This window comes from Synchiropus splendidus, chromosome 16 (assembly GCF_027744825.2).
Source record: "Synchiropus splendidus isolate RoL2022-P1 chromosome 16, RoL_Sspl_1.0, whole genome shotgun sequence".
In the NCBI taxonomy this organism is placed as follows: domain Eukaryota; kingdom Metazoa; phylum Chordata; class Actinopteri; order Syngnathiformes; family Callionymidae; genus Synchiropus; species Synchiropus splendidus.
In genome coordinates, this window is record NC_071349.1 from 20386432 (window position 1) to 20400525 (window position 14094).

Genomic DNA, 14094 nt, shown 5'->3' on the forward strand with positions numbered 1-14094 from the left:
CATTTCACCTCAGGAAGCGTCAACTGGCCCAGCCCACACATGCCATTGCCATTCTGTTCAAGTACCAGGGATTAAAATACCAGTGAAACAACCTTTGGGTTTCCTCCAGAGTGAGCTGGTCGTCTCTCTGCTCTCCTGTGATCATGGCCAGCTCGTCTTTCAGTGACTGGATCTCCTGCCGCAGACGCATGATGACCTAAAATAACAAAGGAAGACAGACAGAGGAGAAGACAATGTCATGCATGACCGCCCTAATAAGTCATCTGATTCTAGAGTGCCTTCTCCAGACAAGGACATTTACACGCACGCACAGAGGCAACTCCACTCTCGCCAAGTGATGAGACAAGACTTGAAAAATGGTCTCGTGGCTTGTCATGATATGGCCACGAACCTAAGTGGATCCAGACAAACACAACCACCACTGGGAAGCTAGCAAAACCCCGAAACATGTTGTTGTTTGTCCATCATACCATTAAAAAGGGCTACTTTACATCAGAACAATGGAAGGACTGTAGTGGAGCCGGAGTTTTGCAAGTGCAAATGGACAAGATGAATGAGGAGCTCATAGTGTTGTGCTTGAGAGAAATGTAATCATGTTGAGTAAATGAAAAGTGTAGGGTTTGAATATGACCACGGATTTCTGCTGGGACTGGCTCCTGCTGTGTGTTCACATAGAGACAGCTCAAGTGTTCAGACCTCCGTGAGGCTCAGATCTCAAAGGCACACAGAGGTTCACCCCAAGATATTGATGAGCAACTGTCATTTCCTCTGTGAGGGAACGCCACCAGTGAACAGTCACCACCGGATTGTGACTCAACCTCAAAGCGCCAGAGCGAGCAACCGCGGAAATCAACAAGCGCACACAATGGAAAATGGCAACTGTGTGTCATTCACATAATTCTGCTTCTCACCAAGTCGCAAGGACGCTGAACGTCTGAGAAAGATAAATGAGGGTTATAGGTCAGCGTGGCACTTCCGACCAAAATACTTCCGTCTCTTCCACGGTGCACTTTTGGCTGCAGAGTTTTGGCCCACAATGGACCTTATATTTAGATATCAAATGTCAGCGTTGGTCATCTTTCACCACCATTGCTCTCAGTCCTCTATTATTCCCTCAATGTAACATCAACTTGCAAGACTTGAGAATATCCACAGACACAGTAAATGGGATTTTATGAACTGTAGAATTCTATATCACCCTTCCAATTCCTTTACTCTAGAGAGTGAATGCAAGTAAGACATTGAGTCTTACAGCTCCAAAATATACATGATTTATATAATAATTGGAATCTGTCAGGTTCATATGATGATGCTTTTTTTAAAAATTGAATCTTGTGCTCATTTGTTAAAATACCGACCTCATGTTTTGGGTATAAGATGATTTTGCAGTAATAACACTAATCCCCCAGGTTCTTATCATATTCAAGTGAAAAAGAGATTTAAAAATGAGACCAAATGAGCAACAGAAGAAGAATTATTTCATTGAAATGTCTTTCCATCCAAATCAGACGTTCTGGTGCCATTCACCACTTGTGACCCAGAACTGCATTTCGCAGCGACAGCTCAGCTCACGCTGCAGCAAAAGCAACAGGAAGGAAGACATGTGTTACAGAAAATTACATTTGATCATTTGTATTGGAATAATTACATTTGAATAACTGTGAAGTAAACAATAGACATAATTGAAGGTTCTATTGGTATAGCGTTAAAGAGTTTCTGACTGTCATGAAAAGGAGGGAAAAAAACTTTTCCTGAAAGCGCCATAACAAGCAGCAGTGTTACTTGATCTTTGACTCATGAATTACAGACACTTAGTGAGCACACTTAAAATACAACTGGGCCTGTAAACTTAAGCGACTCGACAAACACACATCACCTGCAGACAGCCACCCACAGCCCACTGTTTACACTGGCCTGTAACCGCGGTTGCCAGTTAAATGCCCATGTATAATGAGCGGTATTCCACATACAAACACGTGCTGCTACTAACTTGCCTCATTTTATGAAGGAAAATAGGGGATGTTTCCCCATTATGCCCAAAGATGAGTTAAACCATGTATTCCGCACCACAAAACGGTAACATGTGTTGTGTACATCATCCCGGTCTCACTATGCTGCAGAAGAAGCTCAGCCATTCACGAATTCCCGCGCTACTGTCTTGAGCATGGAGCAGGCCTTTGTTGGACTCACAGGTATGTGTGAAGCAGAGCTCATGTTGAAAGCCGAGGAGGGCTGTCATGGGCTGAGATAAGAATCACCCCGCATGACAGCAACTTGCTGTGTGAAACAAATACAGGTCACCAGGAAGGCTTCGTGGATGCTGTAATGCTGAGATATTGGTCATGTTTTCAGACGACCTCAAGCCATCACACACACAGTCGGTGCCACGTTATCACTTGAAGCCATGGAACCAAGACCTCGGACAACACAGGAATACGTCTCACAAAATACGTCCTAAAATGCTTTATGGTTTGCTTCATTTGTAATATACATAATCATCACTGGAGACATCTGAAAATGAGATTTCACTCCCAATCTAAACTTGATTTACTCTCCACACATCCTTAAAACACTTGACTGAACAGACCCAGCAGTCAGCTGCCACTAAAAAAGCAGATCAGATAGATTCCTAAAATAATGCACAACATACTCCTCATTGAAAACTAAACCGAGGCTAGACAGTCGAGCAGGGTGGTGTTGGAAATGGTGTATTCCATCAACACAGGGGGAAGAATGACAGACAGACCCCAAACCTCAATGAATAACATCATTATAAAGTGCAAACCGTTTTCTCTCCTCGGTAACCGAGAGCAAGTGAGGCGAGAGCCATCAGACGCACGGTGGAGACACAGATGGAGACAAGACTTTGGCGGCGTTGGCTTGCCTGGATCTCAAACTGGATGCAGCCAGACACTGTCACAATTACTGGGGCGACCGCAGACTCTTAAAAATACCTTCATAGGGTTTACAAGTGGCCAGCCAAGCGGCAGTAGCAGCTGATCCTCAGATAGACGTGGGTGGGACTTCAGAAGCAGGACAGCGTAACGTGATGGCTTGCTAAAGGACAATCTCCACACCAGCCGTGACTGCATGAGCACTCTAATGTTGATGCCTCGGGTACCACACGCCACAAGAATCCATTGACTCTGACCAGATTGTGTTCAGCCTTCGGACTGGGTTTCATTACGACCCACTTAAAATATACTTTAATCACTATATGTAGTTACAAAACAAAATGAGTACATCCCAGCAACACACTTCAAAGCACAGCCACAGTGGTTTTGGTCGCATCATTCTAGGGAGGATATAAATGCTCCTTGACTGATAGTCAACTATATGTTTCCAGGACTTTCTCTTTTCTTACTGGACTCTTTTGTCCCCAACATTCTAGAGTCCAGTGCCTCCCTCACTTTGTCTCCGCCCTCTGGCATGCACCTACACTCCACTCTTGGATTAACATTAATGGCATCCATCAGTGGTGTCAAAGTGACAGCAGGTCTTACCAGTGCAGGATCCAGCTCTTCATTCAACACAGCTTCATTTTTGATGACTGCCACACGCTGCGCGAAACGACACGTGGAAATGGACTCCTGCAGGTCAACCATGAGAGCAACTCTTCAGTTATGGATGGGGCAAAGGGTCAGCCACGTGTGATGCTCCTCACATCCAGATTTCTTTTGTCCACAGCCAAGGTGGCAATCATGGTGGTCATGCAGTTGCCCCCCAGGCTGTCCCTCAACACTGAGGTCAACATGGAGTTCCGGTAAGGAATGTGGGAGCGATTCCTCTCGGACAGTGCAATGATCACCTGCAGAGAACACAATGGGGAGAAAGAGTTGCTTATCAACGTATCGATCTTATTTATGTACCTCTCATTCTGTATCTCTCTCACATACACAGGAACACAGGAGAAATCTAGCCAAGGTACAAATACCATCTGTAATTGGTTGGCTCTCCTTCAAAGGGAAGAGCAGTTTGGAAATCGGTCCTCTAATTTTTGGCCAACCATTGACCTCTTCACTCAGACACCGTCCAGCAACAACCAATTTGTCCCCAGCTCACCTGGGCCTCGGATCAATCAAGGCATGTCCCAGAATCAGCCACACCTGGCAGGGAAACTACACCCCACAGTGTCAATTTAGATCCCAACGAGGTCATGTGACTGGCACAGACAAGTTCATCAGACCAACACCACGTCTCAGAACCGGAGAGCAATGCCCAAATACAAGGGAAATGAAGCACAGCAAGTCTTGTTCAACAGAGTACAAGTGAGTGAGAATGTTCAACAGCCAAATCACGCTAGCAAACAGCTCACCTGCTCCAAGAAGTGAAGTGAGAGGTTAATGTATTTGGCTTCAGTCAGCAGCTGCCCATTCAGGCCGGTCTTGCCAACACGATCTGACCCGGCGAGGTCAACCAGATGGAGCTTTGAACGCCGCAGGGTGGCAGAGCCAGGCTCCCGCCCGCACAAGTGCACAGTGAAAATACAGTGGGAACGCGTGGAGGCCTGGTTCATGGGAGTCTAAAGAGGGAAGAAGGAAGGAGAGCGGTTAGAAGATCGCGCACTAACTTCACCGAAAACGTTTATGTGGGAAAACAAGACAGGCTTCATTTCCAATTTGTGGTACTTCAAACAACAAACAACATGTTCTTTGATGCCTTTTGCGTTTGGCTACAGCTGGTTGGAAGTTGAAAGCACCATGTGTAACCATGAGCTGTACACACGGTGGTATATTTCAGTTGGGAACTGAAGCAGAAGAAGCCAGGTTGAGAGCCATGGAGGATACAAATAGTCAAGCGTAAACATCCACAACGATGACGAGAAGCAGAGGCCCAAAACTGGGAGCATTAGCACTGTTGCATAAGGTCACCTTTTCCTTTAAACCAATAGCTGTCCCACACATTCAACCTGACCCTGACTTGCTGGCAGACTTTTTCTGTCCTGTAAAGGCCATGACAGCACCTGACAGAGCTGTCACTACCTTCCAAGATCATCGGGTCATCGGTTTCCTCGGCGCCCATTCCTTTCACTCTGCTCAGGGGCTTGTTTGCGCCACACAGGAATCCATCACAGAAACGCTACCTGATGGGTTTCATCAACAGACCTTCGTGCCTTTGTCAGATGGTGTCGGGGCAGTAATCAACTATTCATAGTCATTTGCATATAAATCAAGCTTATTCATCACAGAGGTCAAATGCACTGCACAGAAGTTTTTAATTAAATATTGTTTGCTTTTCTAATGGATGAGTGTGTGGCTCTTTATTTACAAATTGACACTCATGAATAAATGTCACGAGCGCAGACGTCTGGGAGGCTCATCAAAGAACCACTGCTCCTGCAAGAGAGAGGACCCAGATGGGGGTCAGGATGCCTCTCGGTCACCTCCTGAGGGAGGCTGTTTGGGCATGTCCGACTGCGTATGGGGCAGACCCAGGACACACTGTAGAAAGCTACAGTCTCTCTCATCTCGGAGTCTTGCAGGAGAGGAGTGTCATGGCTTCCCTGCTGGGACCGTTGCTCCTGCAGTCAGGACCCGAACAGTGGCAGATCACCTGTCCCAACTAACAAATCATTTTCATGGAATATTTCATAAAAGTCATTCATATTTTACCACCAGTGTAACGGTGTTCTTTGTGTATTTCTAAACCAATTCATGGTGAAATACGGATATAAACACATATCACGGTTGATGGCGTTAAAGCTTAACACAAAGTGCGTAAATACAGAAGACAAAAACAAAATGACCACAAGAAGTAAACAATAGAGATGCTTCAAGATACTTCAGGAGAAGTGGTTAGATTTAGGATCCACTACAGACAAAACCAGCAGCCATGACCTGACAGCAGCCCAACTGAAAGGGCAGAAGTGTATCTGCACAACAACAAACCCTCATTGACTTCAGTCATGCACCGTTTCTTCACGACACCACATGCTGATTTTGCAACCGTCACATTACGACCACACACAGTGATAAAGCCTTCGGGTCTCATGTGCCGATGAAGAGCTATAAAAACCATAAAAACCACAGCAAACTTGCTCCTCCTGCCTCGCGCCAACCAGAAGAAACCCTCGACAACCGTCTGGTTGTTCCTCCAGCTTTAATTGCTTTATCATCATCTGGATGGGATCTATTCATTCGGCCAATCGTGTCCAAGTATTGGCCCACAGTCGTCCCTGCGTCGTCCACATGTCAAGCATAGGGACCTGTCAGGCGACGTCATCCATGAAAGTAGGGGTCAGTAAAGTCTGGGCTATTTCCCATCCAAAAGAAACGATGGAGGAAGTCTCAGAGTCACAAAGCGAGTGAGCTCATGATCTGCTGAGAGTGAGGAGAATCACAGCTTATTCTCAAAATGGGAGCACAGGAAGAAAGGAGGCATTATTTCCTCACTTCCGACAGCCTCGGAGCACAGACCTTTGGGACTATTCTGGCACAGACCACGCTATCTCCTTAGTCTCCTCCTTAGGCTCCTTTGTCTGCTCCGGGCTTCGCATCACGGCTCTTGAGCAATAATTTGGAAATGAAAGCCTTTATGGGAATGTGTCTGTGTATTCAGGTGAAGCAAGGAAAAACCATTTTGTCTGGATAGATTTGTGATGCGTGAGAATGTGTATTTACACTTAGAACGAATAAACACAAGTGACACATGGCGTTTGCTGCAGTGTTTGTAAGCAGCGGTGCAAGATTTACAAGCAATTTGTGGATATTTGTGTGTTGAGTGCCACTCCAATATAATCACCTCTAAATGGGAGAGAAGTGAAAACATACTGCCGGAGCCGTTTCTGTACTGGGTTCTGTTTCAGCTGGTAATATGCATGTCCCATCACATTGCTGGTACACCTTCACTGCGTCTGCTGGGCACAGCATGTGGCCACTACAAGTCAGAGGAACCAGATCAATCATCTAGCACAAATGAACTCCACGGCTGAACATACAGCAAGTGAAGGCTGGACTTTTGGGTCAGATCCCTGGGACCCAATCCACCGTTCTGGACTGGAACTGACCCTCAAAGTGTAAAGACTCCCAAACGGTCCGACTAAGACGAAGGGATGGCGCTGGGACACGCTCCACTCCACCATGACCAAGTGCATCAGCAATTCACTCATTTACTCTCTGTGCTCTCTCTCATCGACGCAGGGGAACAGTGACAGAAGCGATGAGCACTCTTGCTGTCTCACACACCCTGTTAGCCCTGGCCTCTTTCATTCACTCTCTCTCAATCAACCCAACCAGCAAACATCCACAATAATATTCAACTCTGATCCTTGACCAAAACAACCCAACCACACTTCAGACTGTCTCCAGGTTCCTCAGTCAGAGCCGAGTAAGATCTTGATGAGCCTGCAGAGTAATGTGCCATTTCATTTCCCTTCAACAGGCAGTATAAAGATGGTGAAGTGGTGATGACGAGCTGGTTCCCAAACCCTAGCGCCGGGTTGTTTTGAGCCGCAGTGAGGGAAGACGCGAGGTGCCTGGCTGGTGAATGTTTCCGACACACGAGATGGACGAGAGACGGTGGACGTGTTGAAGATGGAAACATGGCAGGCTCATGTTCTTACCTCAGCGATCATGCGATTGGTGTCTCCTAAAAAAAGCAGATTCAGAGCCTCCTCTTCATTTGCTGACTGATGGAGTGAAAGGTTCTGGAGGTGAATATTGTGGTCGGGGTCTTCCCTTATCATCACTTTACTGGAACATGAGAACATCAAAAGATGGTGAAGCAACACATTCACACGTAAGGTTGCTGAGAAGCCACAAGGTCATGACAGCACCCGCCCGAATGATGCCACCCGTGCCGACCCTCAAGGTCAATAAATAACAGGGAATGAAGGTCAACAACACATGGTGAGAAGCTTAACCCCAAATAAACCTGGGGATCCATGTGACATGACGGCCTGCAGCATGTTCTACAATACTATTCGAAATGAAAAGCTGATTTGGTGTTGAGAAAAATGTGTTGCTGAGGCTGGAAAAAAGAGAGGAAGAGGAAGGAAGAAAGGCAAGACAAGTAATGAGAGGAAGAAGTCTGTCAGTGCCAGTCTCTCCCGGAACCAAGCTGGAGAACCACGGGCAGGGTCTAGTTCAAGAAGACTTTTTGGGCCTGATCCTTAGCAAATGGAGACAAGCCTTAAATGGACTGCAGCAGGAAAATACAGGCCACTTCATCGAAATGGGAGTTGTGATGAGCAAACGATGAAGGAAAACACAACTTTGCAATCCAGTAATTCCATCACTGGTCAAAAAGCCACTGACGGTAGATCCTCCAGTCGTGACGCCTCATTCCGCGAATCCAGAAGATCATATCCCATCTCATTGTAGATTTCCAAGTAGGAGATATGGGTGGTGTACATCATGCTGCTGTCCTGTGGACCAAAATAACAGCAGGTGAAGTCATTTTGCATTATTTATAAACTTGGACTCGCTGCCCACGACACTGCAGGACTGACCAGGCTGAAGCACTCGTACAAGTATGAGAGGGTGCGAGGAATGATGCCACGGTCGGCGTAGCGCTCTGCTCCTCCCGTGATAGTGAAGGTCTTGCCGCTGCCGGTCTGACCGTACGCAAAGATGGTGCCATTGTAGCCAGACAGCACGCTGCAGAGCGAAAGAACATGGGCTATAAAAACAGATTTTTAAATATTTGGACAAACATTTTGGACAAGCTCGCATCCTCTACCTTCATGACATCATCACTAAGAATCTCTAATGTATTACATGTGTCAGAGTGGCGAGAGCAGCTATGGAGGCAGATGTCCACGCGAGGATTGTCCCGGCATGAGACAGAAAAATACTCCCAGTCCGGTGCAACATGGCAGGGCTCGGCATAGTTTGGGTTTGGCAGTGGATCTTCCCACAGCACGTGCAAACATCCATGAAACCAGCGAGTCTGCTAGACTGAAGTGAGAAGAGGAAATGGTCGTCTGAGCCGTGGCCCAGTGAGCTCTAAACATGGCACAAACAAAACAGAAATACGCCAGAGACACAGCTCTCTGGCCAACTTGTCCAACAGAGGAAGGGACTAGCTGACATTTGGATATGCAAAACCGACTACAACAATATTCACATGCCACTGATGTGTTGCTCATTTCCACCCTGCCACACTCAGTTGCTCTTGAAAGCAGTGGGAGAAAAAAACTGTCACATTTCATTAGTCTATGGTGGTTGGCTGGTCTGTCCGTTCTACTCCAGTGTGAGTGGTGGCAGTGATGGGCGGCCATGATCAAAACAAAGGCACAGTGTCGAGCTAATGACACTCTAATGATGCGGCCTGTAATGTCATCACACTAACTGTCCGTGTGATAATGCCAAGGCGACGCCAAGTCATTGCAGGCACCCTACCTCCTCAGGATGGGGAGTCTAGCAAACACGAGTGGGTCATTTGTTCTCTTGCTGTTATCTTTGTCCTGTCCTCATGTCGTACACCAATTTGGACAGTGGGAGGAAATCAGTGCAACGGAAACTAAGCAGTCAAGTCACTAAACTGTGACCTCCTTGACGTAAGGCTGAGACCACAATGCTCCCTGTAGACGTAGATAGATCATAAATGTGTAGCACTTAAGGTCAGAGCGGTGGCCCTTAAGACTGAGACGAGTCACGTCAGATTCCAGGAGACGTCATCTGCCACCAGAAGGGCAACTGTTAAAAGGTTGACTGAGGACGGTAACCCGATACACCAAGCAAGTGACCCCAAATGCTTGAGGTCAAGTCTAAAGCCTGATCCAGACGTCCAAAGACAGAGCCTTAAAGACAAAGCTAATGAAAAGCACTTGTGGTATGTCGCGAGCAGCTGATGTTGCGTCTCTGAGGGTTTGAAAGCTAAAGAGTGCAAAGAATGAAGCTATATCATCCATGACTTAACAAGGCGGGGAGGTTCTCACACATCTAGAGGCACATCCTCACTCACAGGACCTACTCTCGGCCAGCAAGCGATACGCTGCTGCATTGTGTTTTTTGGTTCCTTGTTTTTCTTTAAGGAGATTATACATATATCTTTCACGACTTTCTTAAAAGTATACACAGCTTGGATCGATCTACTGCACATTCACTGAGTAAAGAATCTCCAATGTTTCGGAGCAGAATTCTCACAAACATTCCACTGCAACTGCAGCGCTGGCGCTGAAGCAGAGGGCCGTTCTCCACACTGACATCACAGATGACCCCTGACAGTGGCCACTCCACGATGCTTTTGTCGCTCAGTGAAACCTGAGCAAGTGAATGAGGATCACTAGACAACACAGGCTTAAGTTCATTCTTGCATTCCTACAGTTGGTGTGCACTGTACAAGAGTAGATTTGAAAGTCAAACCAAATGTTCACACTCTGTAGAAACAGGCAAATTTTCAATTTCTGCGTCCTGTTTTTTATGTGTCAGTGTGTGTTTTGTGAAATGATGTGCAGCGGGATCACATGAGAGAAGGCTGCAAAAATGGGCACAACTTCGAAGCCAAACATACTTTCAAATCAGATGCATCCAACGTGCTGTGTTGTCCCTCCACCAGCCGATCAAGCCACTTGTCATTCTCACGCCTTCTGTGTGAACGTAGCAAAGACGTTTCACGGCTGATGCAGCAGAACACATGGCAGTTCTCTTCGCACGATACATTGGACAACAGTCCACAGTGAGTCAACGGCTTGAAGTTCAGCTCTGTGTTGTGGCTTGAAATTGCTCTCACACTCTTCATGGCAGAAGTTCGCCCGCCAACTGGGTCCACTTAGTGGTTTAAGTATGCTAGGCATGCCAAACATCACAGCCACCGTCCACTTCCATGTTACAGGCAGCTGAGCCGAGGTCACTTCCTGTCGCAGATGCTGGGAAACGCATGGGAGCCCTCCCTCCCTTCACACTAGATTGAGTAGCGGCTGTAGACATACAGTAGATACGCTGGTAACTTACCTATCGGCAACAGGTCTGGCAATGCTTTCAAAAATATCCTCTTGTTTTGCAGACTGGTCAAACACCTTCTGGAACCTTCAACAGAGGCAAACATTGAAGTGACTTCTGCTGCCTGGACTGGAGCGGCGGCGTGTCTGCGGTGTCTCCAACTATGAATGGCTCAAGCCCTGCTCCACGCTGAGGTCACAGAAACAATAATACACTTTTGATTGTTACACACACACAGCGATAGCTGCAAGTGAAAAAGGGCAGCCTCAGCAAGGTTTCAAAGAGGAATCCACCCGAATAGGAAGCCGCTTAAATGCAGACATTTTATTTCGGCACAAGCCATACTTCGCAGTCTATTATAAGCTATTGTGGTTTTCTGAGCCTCACAGTGTTCTCAGCTCTCAGACTCCTGAGCTGTGAATTTAGGACTTTGGGGTACGGCAAGTGCCCTCCCCGGAGGGTACGGCTCTGCTGGACTGCAGGTTTTATACAGATGTTCTGGCTTTGCAGGAACAAAACTGGAAGAGATATTATTTGTAAAGTTACAACACAAGCAGGAAACCATTCTGCCTCAGGCGCTGGACCTTTGTTGACATCTACATCTTCACCTGCGTCTGAACTGGGGATGGGACTTGACGTAAAACAATCTCAAAATCTAATTTACTAGAGTTTTTTTATGATGAATTAGGGGTGATTGATCACATCCTACTATTTGATAATAAGCTGTTTTCCATCCATGGGCACGATCTCATCTGGTCTCCTTCATCAGTGTTTTGGTTATGACATCACACTGTATATTGAGGGGCACCTGGAATTGGAACACTGAAAAATGTAGTTTATACACAGTTAATGTTTGGGAGTTTTTTAATCAATAATCATTTTTTTCTGCAGTGAATTGAAATTAACATGCCTTAATTTGAATATTACATATGGGTTAAGCATTTCAAAGCAAAAAAAACGAACACCAACAGTACACTTTGTTTCAGTTCTCAAACTGTGTGTCATGTGAGTTTGTTGGAGTCGTTTTCTGCCTATGTCCTGAGATGCACTTGAACCTGTAGTCAGGAAGACCTTTCTCCACAATTGAACGCATTTGTCCATGCGGTCTGTGCTGCAACCAAAATATATATTCATTTTCACATCCTGAACAGCCAATAAGTTAAGAGATTTAACTAAGAGAAAAATTGTTGCTGTTAAACAGCACTCCGTTCAGCCATTTCCCGGTTGTTAAAAGAGGCATATCACGATAACAGTGCATTTTTTGTTTTGGTCAATCTTCTTTGCATTATATTGTAAATTCTGAACAAAGTATGAGTGAGTATTTTTACTGTGACGGACTCGATGTACTTCAAACAAATCATTGCCTTCAGAACCACCTGAACTTGTAGTTCTCTCTCCTATTGTTGACAAATCCATCTGCCAGGTCCCTGGGCACCACAAAGTCCAGAGAGGCATTTTGGATCTCCTCATTGTCCACAGAGTACACCTGAGGGAGCCAGAGACAGCCGCAGAGTCAGTCCCACATCCGGTCACACAGTGGCAGATGACCAAAGCCTTCTTGATATTGACATGAAAAGATGAAACAGAAAGATCAAGTCAAAACTGACTATTGGTGGCGTGGCCTCTGAGGTCAACAGCAAAGGACACCACACAGTCGTGACAAAGACACGCCTTCAGGGAGACCAGAGACATGAGAAAGTACACGACTGAGCAGAAAGTATGCTGCGTGGAGCCGGGGCGCCACCAGGGATCCCCCACTCTTCTGTCCAGCACGTGGCCCGGCATATGTTTCCAATAGTCACTGATACAATTACATGTCTCTGGGGTTCTGGGAGTAAAAGACGAGATCAAAATGATTGGACTGTTTGCACCATCACCCCGCCTGCTGCCCCGACCACCATCGTTCTGGCCTCTACACAGGGCCATGTGCACAACTGGAAAAGCCCCAAGGCGTTGATATACAGCGGCGGCGCCCCATGGTGATTAGATTGTGTCTCCTCTCAGCATCGCTGCTCTGACAGTAACCTGAAGAAACTGCTTGCCTGGGGCACTTCCACCTGCTTCCTTCTCACTGGAGAGGAGGTGGAGTTGACAGTGCATTTGTCATAAAAAAAAACAAAACAAAACAAGCCATATTCAAGTCATAAGTTACAATACTGCTCTTCATTTAAAAGTCTGATCGAGTATCAATATTTAGTTCTCATGACTGAGTAACTCTTGTTTGTTTTGACTGGATGTCTACATTTCTTGTTCAGAAACAGAGGGAACTTTCACCCTAAATGCAGCAGAAAAAGGAGTCAAGACTCGGAACACACAACAATAGAATCTGAGGGCGATTGTGACACAAAACGACATGATGACACAAGTTTCATTTTCATGACCTGTATCATAAAAACATTCCGAGAGCCGTAACTGCTAAAAGACAGCTATTTTACGCGCTAGTTCCGAAACACTTGTCTCACGTTTAATAATCACCACCAACGCGGTCTCTGTTCAACTGGGGTTTCTTGATTTACTCGTTGATACTGAACATTTTACCTTCGCATCGCCAGCGCGCGCACAACAGCTACATCCATATCCAGCACAATTGAATCATCCGAAACACGCTAAATTCGTGGCTCCATGTCCCACTAATAGAGTTATAATCTTACCCCAGTGGCTTTCTTCGTTGGTTTAATCCGAGCGTATATTTGTATCGCTTGTTTAACCATTATTTTGGCGTTGAAAAGGTCATATATGCTAACGCGTTAGCCTCATAGCTTAGCAATGGCCGGGTACTGTTGACTGCTAGTTGCTAGGCGACAGCGTCAACCGTCGTTTGTGCGAAACTGCACGAAAATAGCGGCCACTTTAAACCTGGTGTAAATAAGCAACTGAAAATCACATAAACTCACAGCATGTGTTCATAAAAAAACAAAAACTATATGAACCATCCAAAAGTAGAAACAAATGATGGCGTTTGAATTCACCACAAGCCAAAATGCCATGTTATGAAAGTGAAACAGGAATAAGGAGCGTGCAAAAAAAAGAAAGAAACCAGTCCGACCGAGCTGCAGGATTGAGTGTGAAACACTTAAGTGAGGGGTGCAACTGGAGATCCGTGTTATGCAACTGAGTTTTGGAAAGTGTTTTGTTACAGCAACCTCACACACACACACACACTCACACACACACACACACACACACACACACACTCACTCACACACACAAA

General features: G+C 46.0%; 1 protein-coding gene across 3 annotated transcripts in view; it reads right to left on the minus strand.

The window, feature by feature from the left end:
- Window positions 1-14094, minus strand: part of kif6 (kinesin family member 6) — a 33038-nt gene extending 18944 nt beyond the window's left edge. For 2 of the 3 annotated variants that reach the window (XM_053844484.1, XM_053844483.1), the window contains exons 1-10: window positions 13535-14092; window positions 12260-12369; window positions 10896-10970; window positions 8450-8597; window positions 8256-8365; window positions 7562-7691; window positions 4316-4522; window positions 3665-3808; window positions 3504-3590; window positions 93-196 (exon numbers count right to left, since the gene is read on the minus strand). In XM_053844484.1, the coding sequence (XP_053700459.1) occupies window positions 93-196; window positions 3504-3590; window positions 3665-3808; window positions 4316-4522; window positions 7562-7691; window positions 8256-8365; window positions 8450-8597; window positions 10896-10970; window positions 12260-12369; window positions 13535-13594 (1175 nt within the window). In that variant the 5' untranslated portion in view covers window positions 13595-14092. Of the gene's footprint in view, window positions 1-92; window positions 197-3503; window positions 3591-3664; window positions 3809-4315; window positions 4523-7561; window positions 7692-8255; window positions 8366-8449; window positions 8598-10895; window positions 10971-12259; window positions 12370-13534 lie in introns of all 3 variants that reach the window. The other variant, XM_053844482.1, reaches the window with a different exon arrangement.